Source organism: Eptesicus fuscus, chromosome 11 (genome assembly GCF_027574615.1).
Source record: "Eptesicus fuscus isolate TK198812 chromosome 11, DD_ASM_mEF_20220401, whole genome shotgun sequence".
NCBI lineage: Eukaryota > Metazoa > Chordata > Mammalia > Chiroptera > Vespertilionidae > Eptesicus > Eptesicus fuscus.
The window spans coordinates 56,160,612-56,178,402 of record NC_072483.1 but is presented as its reverse complement, the minus strand read 5'-3'; the positions used below and the strand labels follow the sequence as shown (position 1 = coordinate 56,178,402).

At 36.3% G+C, this 17,791-nt stretch overlaps 1 protein-coding gene across 1 annotated transcript in view; it reads right to left on the bottom strand.

Moving 5' to 3' along the window:
• ITGA4 (integrin subunit alpha 4) overlaps nucleotides 1–17,791 on the bottom strand; it is a 76,682-nt gene that overhangs the window by 31,471 nt on the left and 27,420 nt on the right. Inside the window, exons 10-15 of the mRNA XM_008138743.3 lie at nucleotides 17,210–17,321; nucleotides 11,747–11,841; nucleotides 10,485–10,575; nucleotides 9,554–9,599; nucleotides 9,029–9,183; nucleotides 5,363–5,517 (exon numbers count right to left, since the gene is read on the bottom strand). Coding sequence (XP_008136965.2) covers nucleotides 5,363–5,517; nucleotides 9,029–9,183; nucleotides 9,554–9,599; nucleotides 10,485–10,575; nucleotides 11,747–11,841; nucleotides 17,210–17,321 — 654 coding nt within the window. The remainder of the gene's footprint in view (nucleotides 1–5,362; nucleotides 5,518–9,028; nucleotides 9,184–9,553; nucleotides 9,600–10,484; nucleotides 10,576–11,746; nucleotides 11,842–17,209; nucleotides 17,322–17,791) is intronic.

Sequence of the window (17,791 nt, the reverse complement as noted above, 5' to 3'; positions counted from 1 at the left end):
AACTTTTTATGAGCTCTCAACTCTAACTTCTAGGTCCTACTTCCTAAAAATCAGATCTTATGGCTCTAGCAGCAAAAAATTAAAGCTTGGCATAATTATAAGCAACTGAAACACAGTAGAGTTTTGTAAGAAAAAAATAAACAATTTCTGCCCTCTTTTCTGTTTTTTCTTTTGTTTTGTGTGTGTGTGTGTGTGTGTGTGTGTGTGTGTGTGTGTGTTTTTTGTGTGTGTGTGTGTGTGTGTGTGTTTTTTGTGGAACAAATTTTGACCATACAAATAAAACAATCCTATATGCTGCTTTATTTATGATTAGGTTAAGTAGACTTTAGGAAACTGGTGTGTTTACCAACCAGATAAATGACCATACAGTCTCAGAAAAATAACACACTAGAAAATGGACACCCTAGCAATGTAAATGCTTATTAGATTGTTAAAAATGTCTCCTATATTCCAAGATCCAATATATGAAACTAGAGAATGTGTGGTTAAAAATAAAAGATATAATGAAGCCCAACTTTTATCAGATTTTGTTTTTTTAATAAATTATCTACCATCAAAGAATGTGATGGTTTTTATAAATGCAGGCAGGCTGAAAGACTCATTTACACAATATAACCAGGAATTGTGACCAAGTATAAAATAAAAATTCAATCTTTTCTTCAACTTTAGGTCCCTAATGGTTGTTAATGTAATACTGGTGATATCTTTCCAGCTTATTCCCTTTAAAACTCAATTCTAACAGTTTGCTGATCCCACTAGAACCTCCAATTTAACTTAGTTTCCTGTTCTTCACCCTCTGATGTCCTCCCCTCTCCTTACCATCCTTAAACTTTATGTTGGACACTCCCTTGCATACTTCCTTGACTCTTTGGCCCCTTGGTTTTACTTCTTGGACAAACCACTCCATTTGTTAATTATTACTACTGTTTCATCTACTTTCACCTGTAAGATTGAATGTGACTGGAAAAACCCATCACCATCTGACTCACTTTATGACCATGGGCACATGTTGGACACTAATACCATCTCACAACCATATTGTACTTCCTTCCTCTCCCACTCTCACAAAAGACTATATCATATCTTCTTATCTCTTGCCTTCTCAAGGTATTTGTTCTAACTGTTCTCTCCTCTCATCTATATCATAAATGTTACGCTCTATTGGAACATACCCATCATTATAAAAACATGCTATTTCTTCTATCTTAAAAAAAAAAAGAACTCTTCATTCCACTTCTCATATTAGCTACTAACTCCCAACCCCATTTCTTTGGTCCAGGTGGAGCAAAACTTTGTGAAAAATCACCTATCCTCTGTCTCAAATTCTTCTCCCTTTTCCCTACTACTCTTCTGAAGTGCTGTTGCCACAGTCACCAATAGCCTCCACATTGCTAACCCAATGCCCAGTTCTCAGCCCTCATCTGATTTTACCAAGCAGCAGCTTTGAAAACATTGTCATGCCCTCCTCTTTGCTTTTTCCCCCCCACTTCACTTGCAGGATGCCACAGATCTTGCTTTTATTGCTTTTATTCCTTTCTCACTTCTCATCTCCTTTGCAAGCATTCTCTTCTCTCCAATCTCTTCATGTGGTAGTGCCCTAGTGTCAGACCTCCACCCTCTTCTCTTCCTGTCGTGGCCTCAGCCATCTCATATGGCTTTAAAAACCATCCATATGCCAAAGGTACTTTAAGCTATATTTGCAGTTCTATGCCTCTTCCCAACCCCAGACGAGTGTATACAAATGTTTAATTGATATTTACACTTGTAAGCAAAGCAGTTAAACAGTTATCTCCTACTCAGCAGGTCCACACTCAACTCCAAAATTTTCCACCCAACACGTGTTTCCTTGCATATTATCTCCAGTGATGAAAACTACATTCTTCCAGTTGCTTTGACTAAGACCTTAGAGTCACCTCAGAGCCCTTTTTCAAAGGTCAGACATCCCATCTGTCAGCAAACTGTGTAGGATCTTTCTTCAACTACCTCTTACCATATCTATTGCCACCACCTTTGATGAAGCCATCACTTCTCACCTGGGTTATTGCTGTAGCCTCTTTTCCCTGTGTCAGCTCTTGGTCCCCTACTATCTAGTCTCAACACAGCAGTTAGAGTACACATTCAATTTTATTACTGAGTCAGGCAGATCCTCATTTCATTCAGAGAAAATGTCACAGGCCCCATATGATCTCTTTTTCCACCACTCTTCCCTTAGCTCACTTTCCAGGTCATCCTTGCCTCTCCATTGTTTCTTAAAACAACCAGGTGCCTTCTTGTCTTGAGACATTTTTACCAAGCTCTCCCTTCTGTAATGGTCTTCTCCTAGATTGGGGGTTCTCAAAGTGTGGTTCCCAAGTCAGCAGCATCAGCACCACCTGGGAACTTTATAGAAATGCAAATTCTCAGGCCTCACTGAAGATCTATCGAATCATGAACTCCAGCAATTTGTGTTTTAACCAACCTTTCAGGTGATGCCGCTGTTACTTGCTAAAGTTCAGAACCACTGTCCTAGACATCTACACAGCGACTTCCTCACTTCCTTCAAGTCTGTCCTCAAACGTCACCTTCTGAATGAGGCCTATTTACAATTGTACTCTTCATTCCTTCCATAAAACTCCATAATGTTTTGAACGCTGCCCTCTTTTTCCCCCTATCACCCATATCGTCTTCAAAAATACTATCCACTTTACATTTTGACCATGTTATTGTTTGTCTCACCCTCACAAGACTATAGGCTCTCTGAGGGTAGTAATCATCTTATATTTCATGAAGTGATTACAAGTGTCTCAAACTCAACCTGACATGCATTCATAACTCACTAAATACCTTCTGAACTAATTGAGTGGGTGGATAAGTGGAACTTACTTGGTATAGCCAAAGGAAACAATTATACAAGGAAAAGTGTGCCTAACTAGTAAGCTAGGAGTCCTCTGAGAGGAGGGGTCTGTGGCCTGAGTAAATCATTCACAAGCAACACCTCGTTTCACTGTAAGGGTGCCAACGTAGGATGCACATGTACATTAACACTGCTGACCCTGGGCATGTTTGACGGAACAAAGGAACAACCCAAGCATCCTGACTGGTGGTCATTTTCTTTTTCTCTGTTATTAGGAAGGTATCTTGGCAGAATTCGGGTTGCGGTTCTATTCTTTCAGACAGAAGCACAGCCATGTTAATGTTGCCGAATGCCTCCCATCAGGTGCCAGGCTGTTGGGGGTGAAAAGGCACTCACCGCATTCCTATACTTGCCTAAACAGCAGCTAGTGCTCCCTGACGGAGGTTGGGGAAGCTGCTTCTGTGGTTCCTACATCCTCCCTGGATTGGGGTGGGAGGGTCACAATACCCTTTTGCCTTTCTATATCTGAGTATTAAAATGTCCCAAACAAAAGCAAGAAAATTTAGGAAGGGGGGGAAAAAAAACACAATAAAATCACATGTGTTTTTTTTTCTTTTTTTAATCCCCACTATGTTTCAACCCCAGAGCTAAGTGTTTTTGTTTGACATTGGCAATATGGCCCAAAGTCAATGGTTGATACCATGGTAACATTTACAAGTGTATAAACAAACACAGAAACCTCTGCTAAAATCTCACTTCTACTACAAATGTATTCTGAAGAAAATGTACAATTTTGAAGAACACTTACTCATAGGAACAATGCCAAGAAACACAGGCCTAAATAACTCAGATCAATTTACTGCCATTTACACACATTCAACACAATATGTTCCTTTGTGAATGTCTAATGTTGGCCCTTCTATTGCCTTTCAAATGGTCTCCATGTTAGTCTCTCAAACTGACTAACCTAAGTGAAATGACTATGTAAAATTTTTTAAAAGAGAACCTCTTTAATCTCTAGCATCTAAATGATGGTTACATTAATATCATTCCATACTTTTGGCTCCCGACCATCTGATTGCTTTTTTCAAGTACAACAATAAAAACTGCTCAGGGAAATGAGGAAACAGCATAGGGATTAGTGCTCTTAGCATGTAACAGTGTATTGGAGTCCTGATGCTTGTTTGCATTTGCTTGGAATAAGTATCAAAGGGACAATTAAGTTCTAAGCTGAGGCTACTATTTGAAATCCCAGAAACGGCTCCTGGGAATAGTTTGGCTTTTTTTGTGACAATAGATTTTCTGATGAAGTACACCATTCCCTCTTGAAAAAGACCTGGCACCGCTTCATCTGATAAAATTTGACCAAGGCAAGGAACACGATGATCAGTTTGGGAACGGGTGTTTTAATAAAAGAAACATGAAATCGGCTGTGCTTTGGCAGGACATACCCCACACCATCATGCGAGCCGTCCTCCTGGCCCACAGCTGATCCCTATCCCACTACAACTGTGCACGTTCCCACTGACATCACTGACAATGCTGGCACGGAGGCAATGACATAACCCAAGAGCAGTCATGTTGCATTCTGCTTTGTTAGAGTCACACGAAAAGCAAACCAACTTTCCCACCTCCTGCCTCCCCTCCCCATTCGTCACCCAACTCCCCTCTCCCCCCCAAAAAAAGCCCTCCTGAGGAATAGATCTGAGGCTCAGCTGAGCTATTCAATATGTCCATTTCTAGGCGAGGGTATAAGCAGAGATAAGAACATTGCAATTGTAGAAAGGAAAAGGCAAGTCGTTTAAAGACAGTGATGCAGTAAAATGTAATAAATGTGAAATAAAGAAGGTGCAAAAAGTGGACTTTGAATTATCCAGGTCACAGGTTATTAAAGGTTTTGAATCTGGAGCAATAAAATAGGTCAGCTAGTTCAGGAGGAGATAGCACTGGCTTTTAACTGTATATTATAAAAAAATACCAATGCCCTAGGTCAGTGGTTGGCAAACTCATTAGTCAGCAGAGCCAAATATCAACAGTACAATGACTGAAATTTCTTTTGAGAGCCAAATTTTTTAAAATTAAACTTCTTCTAATGCCACTTCTTCAAAATAGACTCGCCCAGGCCGTGGTATTTTGTGGCTCGCGAGCCGCAGTTTGCCGACCACTGCCCTAGGTGGTTTGGCTCAGTGGATGGAGCGTCGGCCCGAGGACTGAAGGGTCCTGGGTTCAGTTCCAGTCAATGGCAGGTACATTGGTTTCAGGCTCAATCCACGGCCCTGGTCAGGGTGTATGCAGGAGGCAAAATCAATTGATGTGTCTCTCTCACTTTGATGTTTCTATCTCTCACCCTTCCTTCCACTCTTTCTAAAAAAAAAATCAATGGAAAAATATCCTCAGGTGAAGATTAACAACAACAACAAACTACACCACTACAAAAAACAAACAAAACAGATACCAATGTACTAAGCTTTTTACTGTACTGATAATACTGAAGTTTATACATTAATAACACAAACTAGTCTACATTACCCGCATAAATGCTTGATGTGTTCTACAGTTAGCGACTGTGCTTGATACTTTCATGCTTCCTGTAATCACATCGGAAGTTCCATTAGAAGAGAAGTAAAACCTCGATGGAGACTCCGCCTTTCTGCTCACATCCAAACTCATGTTATAAAACAAAACTGAAAAGATGTAGAGAGAATTGCAATTAATTTCTAAAAGCGTTTATTGTGTTATTTTTGAAGTGATCATAGTCAAAGTTATAGAGAATATTGGAAATGTCTTAAATTCTATTCAATAAATAGCTTTTAAAAACTAACCTGAACTATGAGAGAACAATTTAAAAATACAAATTATGAAAGTTATTTTTATAAATAAAAAAATGTATATAATTTTCTCTAGGTTTCTAATTTTAACAATATTAAAATCTTTAGTTATCTGCTTAATCCACTTATATGTAAATGTTTCAAAATGACAGTACCAAATTGTTACTAATAATAAAAGTCCTGAGCAAAGTTTCATATTTCTTTGGAGTCCTTTTTTTGTGCTTAGAAAACCTGTCTAAAGAAGTACAGGCAGAGTACTGTGCTCAAATGTCACCTGGAATATTTCTATCTTGTGTGGTTATAAAGTTAACTTCATATGTTGTTAGGGTCATTTATTTCCAATTTGTGGGGTTGATCTTTTTCTTTTGATTTATTTGTTATTGTTTTTATAATGTAAAGTGAACACACGATTCAAAAGTCAAACCTATTTAAACAGTTCACTCAAAGATGTCTTCTTTTCCAGCCCTGGGACCTGATAAGTCAGCTCCACAGTTTTATTGGTTTCTAGTTTGAACTTCAAGTGCTGATTTGTGCAAAAACAAACAAATACAGACAGACATTCTCTCAATAAATATTTTGGCAGTTCTGTAAGAAGTTATTTCAGCAGTCGCCAACCTTTCGGACCTCACGGACCACCAGTGGTCTGTGGACCACCAGTTGGCGACCGCTGCTCCAAAGGTTTCCTTAAACCAGAGGTCGCCAACCTTTCGGACCTCATGGACCACCAGTGGTCTGCGGACCACCAGTTGGCAACCGCTGACTTATTTCAAATCTGACATAGTACATAATCATCTGCTAATGATCTCCAGTAAGCAAAACAATTAGGAAAATTTACAAGCAACTTTTTAAAAAAAGTTCAAGCCAGATCTTATCAAGAAAGAGCCATTTCTTGACTCTAAAGAGATCTTTGCAAAACAAGCTGCATCTAATAGTTTGTTGAGGTATCACTCATATAGGAGCAATAATTCATTAAGTGGTATTTTGAATTTATGTAACTCCTGAAGTGTTCACTTATATTTTAGGCATAACTAACTCCTCTGAAAGTATTTAATCTATTTCAGGGAAATCTATACTCCCACAAATTTCAAATAAATCTGTCAATCTTCCTTTTATTTAGAAAATAAATAATAAAAGTCCAAATCAATTGGCTTCAAAATCATAATAACTGAGATTCAATGCCTTAAAGATATTCAGACAAAAGTAAATGAAGAAAGGTGAATAAAAATCCACTCACAGTAAGAGGCAAAAATGTTCTGATTTCATTAAACACTAGTGGCCCAGTGCATGGATTCATGCACATTGAAAGGAAATTAATTAGAAGAAATATTTTAATATCACTATTCACCCTTTCTCTATAATAGAAGTGTCAACCAAATTCACAATTGACAATGACAGATGGAAACATATGCGTGTGACTGGCGCCAGCGAGAGCTTTATATGTATTGCGCATGTGCGAGTCAACTTAGCCTTTATATATATATATAAATAAACTTGCTTAATTAGACCTGCTTTCTGATGTAGCTAAACTTTTTCCAGCCCAGTGAAGCACCCCAACTTCTCTTTCAGGTAATTGTCAGCAACACAGCAGTAAATATCAACACAAAGCAGATTATTATTGTAGACCACTCAGGGAGAACAAAGGGTAAAATATTTAACTGCAACAGTGTTTGACTATATTCTGTGCAGTGAGAAAACCTCAAGTCATTTTCAAGGTCCAACATTTCTTACTTCTTTTCAGTCGGGTCAAGTTTCTAAGCTCTCTAAATCTCCGTTTTCTGGCTAATGAAAAGAAAATAGGATTCCATCAAGTCTCCTATCTACCTACTCCAGGACTTCTGTGAGGATCAAATGAGATGAGGCACAGGAAAATGCTTCACAGACACTTGGTTAAAGTGTGAAATGTTTGTACCTGGCTATAAAGCAAGTCATGTTCCTGGGCTGAAGAAACTGCAAGGAGGCTAGTTGTCGCTAGGGAGATGAAGCCAGGCATTGCTACATGACATCATTACCTGGATGGACACTTAGCATATTAGCCTTTTATATATATATATAGAGAGAGAGAGAGATACTTAATGTGAATTATTTCTCCCAAGGAGTCATTTTACAACTATAAAGCATGTTTTTGTAACACTGCTGTGGTTATTTATGAATTTCATGTATTTGTTTTCAACCAATTAAAAAATATCTGGTCACAAAGGAATTGGTAGTACAACGTATACTGATTTTACAAAAAGGGAAACAGTCCGATTAATTGAGCACCTATCTTTTGGATAATCCATCAGCTTGTCTGTGCTCCTGTGTTACTGGAGTCACGCTCTCAAACTGCCACTTCTTCCATCAGGAACCAGATGAAGATGTGCCTACAGTCCTATCACTGCATCTCTAGCCAGGACTTTTGAGGACTGCTATCAAAAATGAGTCTGACCACAAGTAGAGATGCTAGGCTCCTTCTGTACTTCTCACTGCAGGCTAAGTCAGACTGGAACATCTGTTACACATCTGTTATTTGGTTCAGTATTTGCTGCCCTTCATGTTTAGATGAGGGCAGCCTGCAGGGTCATGAGTACAGTCAACTGTTAAGTGTGGGGCTCATAAATTTTGTGAATTATTGATGTCCAAATGATAAACCCAGGTCTGCTTCTCTCCTCTCATAGGCTAGTTTCATTAGTAGTCATTCCCATAGTAGCCTTAGTATAACATAATTAGAAAATTTAACTTGCTAGTAAAAAATGTAATACTTATCAAGTTACATATTTGGATTTGGGATTAACCACAATTTTGGATGAGCCATATCAAAGCTACTTTTTTGCAGAGAGGAAAACTGAGTTACCTACATATAGAAAAATGTGCACAAGCACTCAGGCGTCGAGAGCCATAATAAATCCTTAACAGATGTGTGTTATTTATGAAAAGTGGAATCAGGGTCTAGGCTTTAGAAAGGTTCTTTAGTTCCTCAAACAGGACAGAATATAAAGAAAAGAACCTTCTCTCTCCCTACGTTTCCAATTTAAGCCAACACCACGCTTTAAGGAGCCCAGTAAAACAGAGGAGGACTGTGGTGATGCTTTTTCTGTTCTAAAGAGCTGTTACAGATTAAGCTCAGTTAGTTCACTTTGAATCATACAGCAAGTGATGCACTTGATTTGCTGATCATAACCTCTAAACAACAGTAACCTCTTAACGTGCCCCACTCGTAGGCTAGAATAATGAGAGCATCTGAAAGATGGGGAAGAAAGGTGTATCAGGTGACTGCTCTCCCCTGCCCTAAAGCAGTCCTCCGTGGTGACACAGAGTGAGGGCTCAAAAGATGACAGTGAGCTTAATGGGTAAAGTACACATTCTATTAATTTCATAAGGGTGCCCTTACCAATATAACCTGGAACCTCTTTGCCCTTGTATGAGAAACAGAGTGTTAGATCCATGCACACAGAAGGCAATCCATTCTCAATACAGTCAAAATTTGTTCTATTTACTGACTCAGGATGGTTTAAAGAAGCTTCGACAATCACTACAGGTCTTGTCCTAAGGAGGAAATAAAATTAGCAATATTAACTACAGAATTATTTTTCCTAGAAAAAGAATTGCATTTGTTTTATCAGTTTCCACCGACTAAGTAATTTCATGGAACTGTTTTATTAATAGTATGTGCATATAAACTCAATTAAATTTCCATGCATGAATCAAGAGGGATGCTCATAAAATATTGACTTTGTCTGATTATATTAATTATATCTATGTAAGGTGAGAAAAGTATCCTAAAGTTCAATAATTAAATTTCGGACTACCAAAAAGAGGGTTATGAGGTCACCACCATTGCTGATTTTAAATATTGCCTCCCATTATTTCCAATTAAGCCCAATTGCCATTAAGCAGCAAAATGCATCAACCTTACCTTAGCAACACAGCAGAATCAGACCGAAAAGCACCAACTGCTATATCTGGAGGATAAAAACAACACAGATTAATGATCATCATAAGTCAAAGAGAATTACTTTTCAGTCAGAAATACTTAACTACATATCATCTTTTGACTATATCAAAACACTATTTACAGAAAATTAATTAGAAAAGATATGCTTACATCTTAAGATTTATTCCACATTTGTCTGCATCTACTCAGTTGCAATGACATTCATCCCTTTATAATATAAACATAATGTGATATAAAATGAAAACCCAATTTTTAGACTAGAAACATTCACCCAGAAAGCTTTCAAATTACAAAAAAAGAGAACCCACAAAAACAGTCTTCTTTCTTTTCATCCTCATACTAGAGGCCTGGTGCATGACATTCGTGCACTTGGGAGTGGGGGCGCTCGCCCAGCCTGCGCCCTCTCGCAGTCCAGGACCCCTTGGGGGATGTTTGCCTGCCATGGAGGCAGGAGAGGCTCTACCACTGCTGTTGCGCTCGCCAGCCGTGAGCCCACTGGTGAGCCCAGTTTCTGGCTGAGCAGCGCTCCCCCTGTGGGAGCACACTGACCACCAGGGGGCAGCTCCTATGTTGGTGGTTAGTGCACATAATAGCGACCGGTCTTTCGGCCATTAGGTCAATTTGCATGTTAGCTTTTTATTATATAGGATGGTTTATTTACTTTTATGGTTGTTTTTAATTTTATAAAGAATAAGGAATAATGTTAAATAACTAACAGTGTAAAGCTCAGGAATTATTTAACTATTTCAGAGACATCCTTGAATTCAAAAAAGCTTTAAAAATGAAGGAAAAAGTTATCAGTAAATCAGAACTCTCTTATGTACTTCTCAATAAATAAAATCCACAACAGAGCGTATCCCAATATAAAAAATAAGGTAAATTTTATACTCACCCATATATCCATTATTATCTGCATCAATTTGCCCAGATATGGACTGTCCAAACATACTTAAGGATTTGCTGATTTGAAGCCCTTCAATTCTCTAAAACACAGATAAGTTGAGTGAGAAGTGCTTTTGAACACCCTCTATCCTAGAGAAGCAATAATTTAGTTAAAAAGCCTTCCTGTGCCCGGCACATTTATGAACAAAATACATTTTAGCGAAGTCAAACACCTGTATCTCAGAGAAACAAAATTTTCCAGCTTTCCCTGGGCAGTTGACATCTACGAAATTATTTTGTGAGCAAAGGGAAATCATGTAGTACAGATCTCCTATAATGGTCCTGACCCCTCTCCCCAGTCTTCTCTTGGGTTCTGTATTCATTTCCCTGACCAGCATGAATTACCAAACAAGTAATCTGGGAAATAAGACATTTCTAGTCACTTAGTGGAGCCCTCAACTCAGGCTTATGAGGAAAGCCACCCGTTAGCAGATTGCATCCTAGCATTTGACAAGGGCAACTCAAGTCCTGTGCTTCCTATTCCATGGGTCTCATTTCATGTCTAGATAATGACTTATAAGTATCAGGCTGCCATCCAGTCTTAGAAAATCAGTATTTTTTACTAGACAAATACACACCTTTCATGTTAAATACAGAAAGCCACATGCCTATTTTTGCCTAATCAAAAATAACAGTATTAGCTCGTTTTCATAAAAATGTCTTTGGAAAAGCTTTTCTTCTCTGCATGTGCATATAGTTGTTTTTTATGCACTGAAATGGCCCATTTTTTCAGATTACATAGAAGTGAAGTCAGAGTTAGATCAGGAACTTTATTGAAGTGCTATCGTCTTACTGCTTTGCACTGGAAGAACACAGAGTAACATACAGAGTGTTTGCTCTCTCTGTGTGTTCTCCACGAAATATGGGGCTTTAGCCACAAGACGTGATAGTTAAATCCAAATGGGCTCATCTGGAATAGTATAGATATTACCTCAGAACATAAATTTAATGAAATGCAGAGAGAAATCTATAGGTTAACGACAAGCTAGGATGGAAGTGAACTAGAACTCTTATTTGTGGGGGGAGGGGGGGAAATGGTTCCAAAGACTTATTAATACTCTTACAAATGAGACCATTTACTATAGTGATAAAAATGGTGAAATAGAATATTAAGTATTTGAACAAATTAAGCAAAAGAAGTCTCATTAACACTGGAAGTGTTAAAGAAGCTTTATTACGAATGCTTCTTTTGAAAATAGAATCATCTCCTACCTGTGAGAAGGCTGACGAGATCCCATCCGCTCCACCATTGTAAATATAAATGGCACCTCGCAAGTCATCTTCCTGTGGAGCTCCAATAGCAACATCTATTCAAGAACGCAAGTGGTGGAAAAAATAAATCCTTGATATAAAGAATGCAACTCTGAAAACTAACCCGCATACTCCTTAATCACATCAGATAACACAAGAAACTCCTTATAAAAAAAAAAAAAACGAACACTTTTCTCATTAGAAAAAAAAAAGATTACAAAATACTAACATCATCACAACAATGTACAGTGTTGTGCATGAAAGAAGCAGAGTAAATGGGTCTGAGAGGCAGTTTACCAGAATGGTTATGGGCATGGGCTCTAGAGCCAGACCCCCGGGGCCGACCCCAGCATTGCTGCTGTGCTGTTATACTGGACACAGTTCTTAACCTCTCTGTGTCTCTTCTGTTCCCTCACCTATAATACAGGGTCATAAGAAACTCAGTCACTCAACACAGAAGGACATTATTCATCCACAGTGCTCAGAGCAGCACCTAGAACCTAATAAATTATTATCATCTATGAAAAGCATAACCAAAGAATCCTTAGAGTTTTTGAGTTCTAAGATTTACTTTCTTTGCAAAATGACTTCTAAATTAACTCATGTTCCAATGCAAGTAATTAAGGTATTTGTTCAGGCTATCTGTATACACACACACACACACACACGATTTCAGAAAATAGATTTGTTCTATAAAATAATGACTGCATCACCTTTATGAATTTATTAAGATTCACATCAGATTATGACATCATGAGAAAAAATTTGATCAACTCACATAAAAGCCAAGTGAAAATAGAAACTATGAATGGCATGGTTGGTTACATGCTGTAAATATAGAGTACATAGAGAAAAAAATTCATTTTTTTCTACATATTTACAAAATATTATGTCTATTTATTTGGGTATATTCACATTTTTCTACATATTTACACTAAGTATTATGTCTATTTATTTGGGTAAATTCACATTTTTCTACATATTTACTAAGTATTATGTCTATTTATTTGGGTATATTCATATTTTTGTTTATATGCAATGTTTTCTCATTACTTTAATAGAAACCTAAAATATAGAAAGTTTGCTTTTATGATTTTCATTTCTTATCACTGTTCATCAGACCTAAAAAATTTTTATAAAACAAGGTGGTAGTTTTTTACTGCCATTTCAATGCAAATAAAATAATCTTTAATATATAACTTTAGACCAAATACTGTGTAGTTTTAAAACAGCAAAAGCTTTTCTATTTTCATGCAAAAATAACTGGTTGATACATCTTATACTTTTGTTTAGACCTAAGTTACCCTCCTGAACTTGTACAAATTATTTTAAATTTTCATATACAAATACACCCATTCATTTGTTCATTCAGTGGGCAACTATTGAGCACCTACTAAATTTCTGCTGAAAAATCTGAAAAAAATACTGTCCTGTATTGTCAGCTCCTGGCAAATGTTTGGAATACAGTATGAAAAATGCTAGAGGGACTTATTTAAACCAAAAAAGAGAACTAATTAGTAATAAGAAAACATATGAAAGTATGAATCTCACCAGTAAGAGTAAATATATAGTTAAGGTAGTGGATTAGGTATTTATAAAGATAGTATGAAGGTTAAAAGACAAAAGTAGTAAAAATAACAAAGTAATTAGTTAAGGAATAAACAAAATGAATAATGTAAATTGTTACAACAAAAATATAAAATGTGGGAAAGGGGAGTAAAAATGTAGAGTTTTAAAATTCATTCAAATTTAAGTTGCTGTCAACTTAAAGTAGCCTGTTTTGTAAATCCATATACTGTTATTTATGAGCCTCTTCATAACCACAAAGCAAAAACTGATGGTAGATATACAAAAGATAATGAGAAAGGAATCTAAACATAATACTAAAGAAAGTCATCAAACTACAAGGGAAAAAAAACAAGAAGAGAGGAACTACAAAACAACAAAATGGCAATAAGTAAGTACTTACCAATAACTACTTAAAATGTAAATGGACTAACATCTTCAACCAAAAGAGTGGCTCAGTGAATTAAAAACAAAAAACAAACAAAAACAAGACCCATCTATATGTTGCCTACTAGAGACTTAATCAGATGTAAGAACACACACAGACTGAAAGTGAAGGAATGGAAAAAGATATTCCATGTAAATGGAAACCAAAAGAAAGCTGGATTTATATAAGACAAAATAGACTTTAAAACAAAGATCCTAATAAGACACAGAAAAGATAATTACATAATGATAAATGAGTAAATTCAAGAAGAGGTAATATTTGTAAATATTTTTGAAGCAAACATAGAAGCACCTAAATATATAAAACAAATATTAACAGACCTAAAGGGAGAAATTGATAGCATACTATAATAATAGGAAACTAGAATACCCCACTTACACCAATGATTTCCAGAAAGAAAATCAATAAGAAACATGGGCTTTAAATAACAGAGTAAACCTGATAGACTTAGTAAATATATATAGAACATTTCATCCAAGAACAGCAGAATACAGATTCGAGTGAAGTACAAATAGAACATTCTCCAGTGCAGATAGTTAAGCCACAAAGCAAGTCTTAATAAATTTAAGAAGATTGAAATCATACCTAACATCTTTTCTGACCACAATGATATATAACTAGAAATCAATTATAAGAAGAAAACTGGAAAAATTACAAATATATAGAAATTAAACAACATGCTACTTAACCAATGAGGTCAACAGAGAAATAAAAGGAATAAGAAAAGATTACTATGAATAATTATATGCTAACAAGTTGTACAACTTAGAAGAAATGGATAAATTCCTGGAAACATACACTCATCTAAGATTGAACATGAAAAATAGTAAACCTGAATAGACTGAATTGGTAATTGAAAATCTCCCCAAGAAACACAAGCCTAGAACCTGATGACTTCACTGGTGGATTCTACCAAACATTATGAGTTAAATACCTATCCTTCTCAACTCCTTCAAAAAATTGAAAAGGAGGAAGTGCTGCCAAACTCCTGTATGAGACCAGAAGGATCCTGATACCAAAAGCAGACAAGAACACCACAAAAAGAGAAAAGTACAGACCAATATCCCTGAGGTACACAGAAATCCTCTGTAAATCCTTTGTAAAATATAGCAAACCAAATTCAATTATACAATAAAAGATCATACATTCTGACCACGTTGGATTTCAGGGATGCAAAGATGGTTCAACAATCACAAATCAATCAACATGATACACTACACGAACAAAAGCAAAGATAAAAATCACACGATCTCAATAGATGCAAAAAAAAAAAAAAGCATTTGACCAAGTTTACCAAACATTTGTGACAAAAATGCTCAACAAAATGTTTCTAGAGGGAACATACCTCAACATCATAAAGGCCATGTATAACAAGCCCCAAACCTTTTCATCTATTATCAGGAACAATTCAAGAATGCCCACTTTCACCACTTTTATTCCACATACTATTAAAGTCCTAGCCAGAACAATTATGTACATAAAAGAAAAACAAAAGACATTCAAATAGGACAGGTAGAAATAGAACTGTCACAATTTGCCCATTATATGATTTTATCTGTAAAAAACCCTAAAGACTCCACCAAAAAAACTGTTAGAACTAATAAAAAAAATTGCAGTAATGTTGCAGGGTACAAAATCAATCTACAAAAATTTGTTGTGTTTCTATACCCTAACAAACTGTTAGAAAGAGCAACTAAGAAAATAATCCTATTTACAACTGCATAAAAAAGAATCAAATACTTAGGAATAAATTAAACTAAAGAGGTGAAAGACCTATACACTGAAAATTTAAGACATTTAATAAAAAAAAATGAAGACAAAAATAAATGGAAAGGTTCTTCATGTTCATGAATTGAAAGAATACTGTTAAAATGTCCATATTACTGAAAGCAATCTACAAATTATTGCAAAATTCCAATGGCATTATTCACAGAATTAGAAAAAAGAATTCTAAAATTTGTATTGAACCACAAAAGGCCCTGAATAGCCAAAGCAATCTTAAGAAAAACAAATCCAGAGACATCACACTCCCTGATTTCAAACTGTATTACAAAGCTATAGTAATCAAAACAGTATGATAGTGGCATAAAAACAGACATATAGATCATTGGAACAGAAGAGAGATCCCAGAAATAAATCTATACATATATATGGTCAACTCATTTAAGAAAATACAATGGAGAAACAGTAATAAATGGTGATGGGAAAACTGGACAGCTACATGAAAAAGAATGAAACTAGACCAACTACCTTTTACCATACACAAAAATTAACTCAGAATATCTATCATAGTATTTTATAAACTCTTCAATGTAAAGTGTTATTTGTGTAATCATAATCATGAAAATATCTATCCTTTTGTTTTTAATATAGTGAAAAAATTCCAGAAATGGTAACGTTTGTATACCAAATGACACTATCTTACATTAAATGGGGCTCATTGAAAGCATATGTTCAACAACCCACTAACTTTCTCCTTGCAGAGTAACATTTTGGACATCTAAAGTAGAATGAAGGAAGCACTTAGGCATAAAAAGAAATTAAGGAAGTGAGAATTTACAGTACTCCAATAATTTTTGATATCCATATAAGTTTTGACCTAATATTACCATATACCAATCATCAATGACTATATCAAGAAGACACAGTTCTAGCTCTGAAAATAAATATCAAACACTTATTTGTTGAACTCCATGAATCACACACATTCTCTCAAACCTATTCATCATTTTATGCCCAGTTTTAACAGACTTGGTAATCACTCAGGACTAGATTGGAGAAAGCAAATTTTAAAAGGGAAGGCTGGTAGAAACAAGTACTTTAGCAGCTGGGCTGATTTCCAGGCAATAGGCACAGTTTTGATGGTACCATCTATTCCATTATTGAAATTGGCCCATATCAGCTGATAAATAGCCACTATTCTTGAGTCTGCTAGTTGTACCCTCACCACTGCTCAGGACTCAATCATGGGATCCCTCAGATCCTCCCACAATGCTACAGCTGAACAAGGAACTCCTGGTATAGCAGGGGGCTTCCAGAACCCAGCGCCAGCTATGCAGCCAGCCTCCACTGGGTTTGTGATATACGTTTTTCTCCACATTTTAACATTTCCGAAATCAGAATCCTTTTTACAATAGAAAAATGGTGGGTCACAATTTAATAGCATTTTTTTAGGGGCACAAAAAATGCCACTCATAACCTTAGAACCAATGGCATATAACAACAGTAAGAATCAATAGCTGACAACTAAGGAGAAGTCAGGTGTGACTAAAAAAAAGAAAAAAACTTAAGCCTACATTCTGGCCCCATTTTCTATAGAAAGACAAACAACATAAAACTCCAGTCATATTTTCTTCTAGGTACCATTTTAAAAGTGGAAATCAAATGCTAAATTGGATCCTTTTATTTACCTTCAAAGCCATCATTATCGATGTCACCAAGATTAACTATAGATTCCCCAAATCTTGCAGCGTATTTGTCACTTCCAACGAGCTCTGCTTCCATTTCATTCATTACTGCTCCCTAGACAGAGAGGGGGAGAAAGGCGGCATTGTAACACTCCCTGACAACTTTACACATGATTTACTGTTGTAATTGGATATTGATTTTTTTCTAATGCTTCCAACAAGTTGGACAAACTACAGACTGAGCTGTAGTACACACATCTCGGTTCAATTCAATAAATATTTATCAAGCACATGTCAACACAGAATAGTATGATTAGAGCTCAAAGGATATAAAAAATGGTCAAACTCATGATTCTCAGTTTTTGAAAAATCCAATAAATCATTGTGATAATTCAATTTAGCAAATATTTATCGAGTTCCTACTGCAGGCACGGCACTCTACAGACTGAACAAGTGAAAGGGAACAGACAGTGTGTTTATATGACACAGGCCCTTTCCTAAAGAAGCCCAGAGTTACAGGAAAGGCTACACACCAGCATGTAACTGACGTAGAAGTCCAGACTGCTTGGTAATATCAAAGAGCAA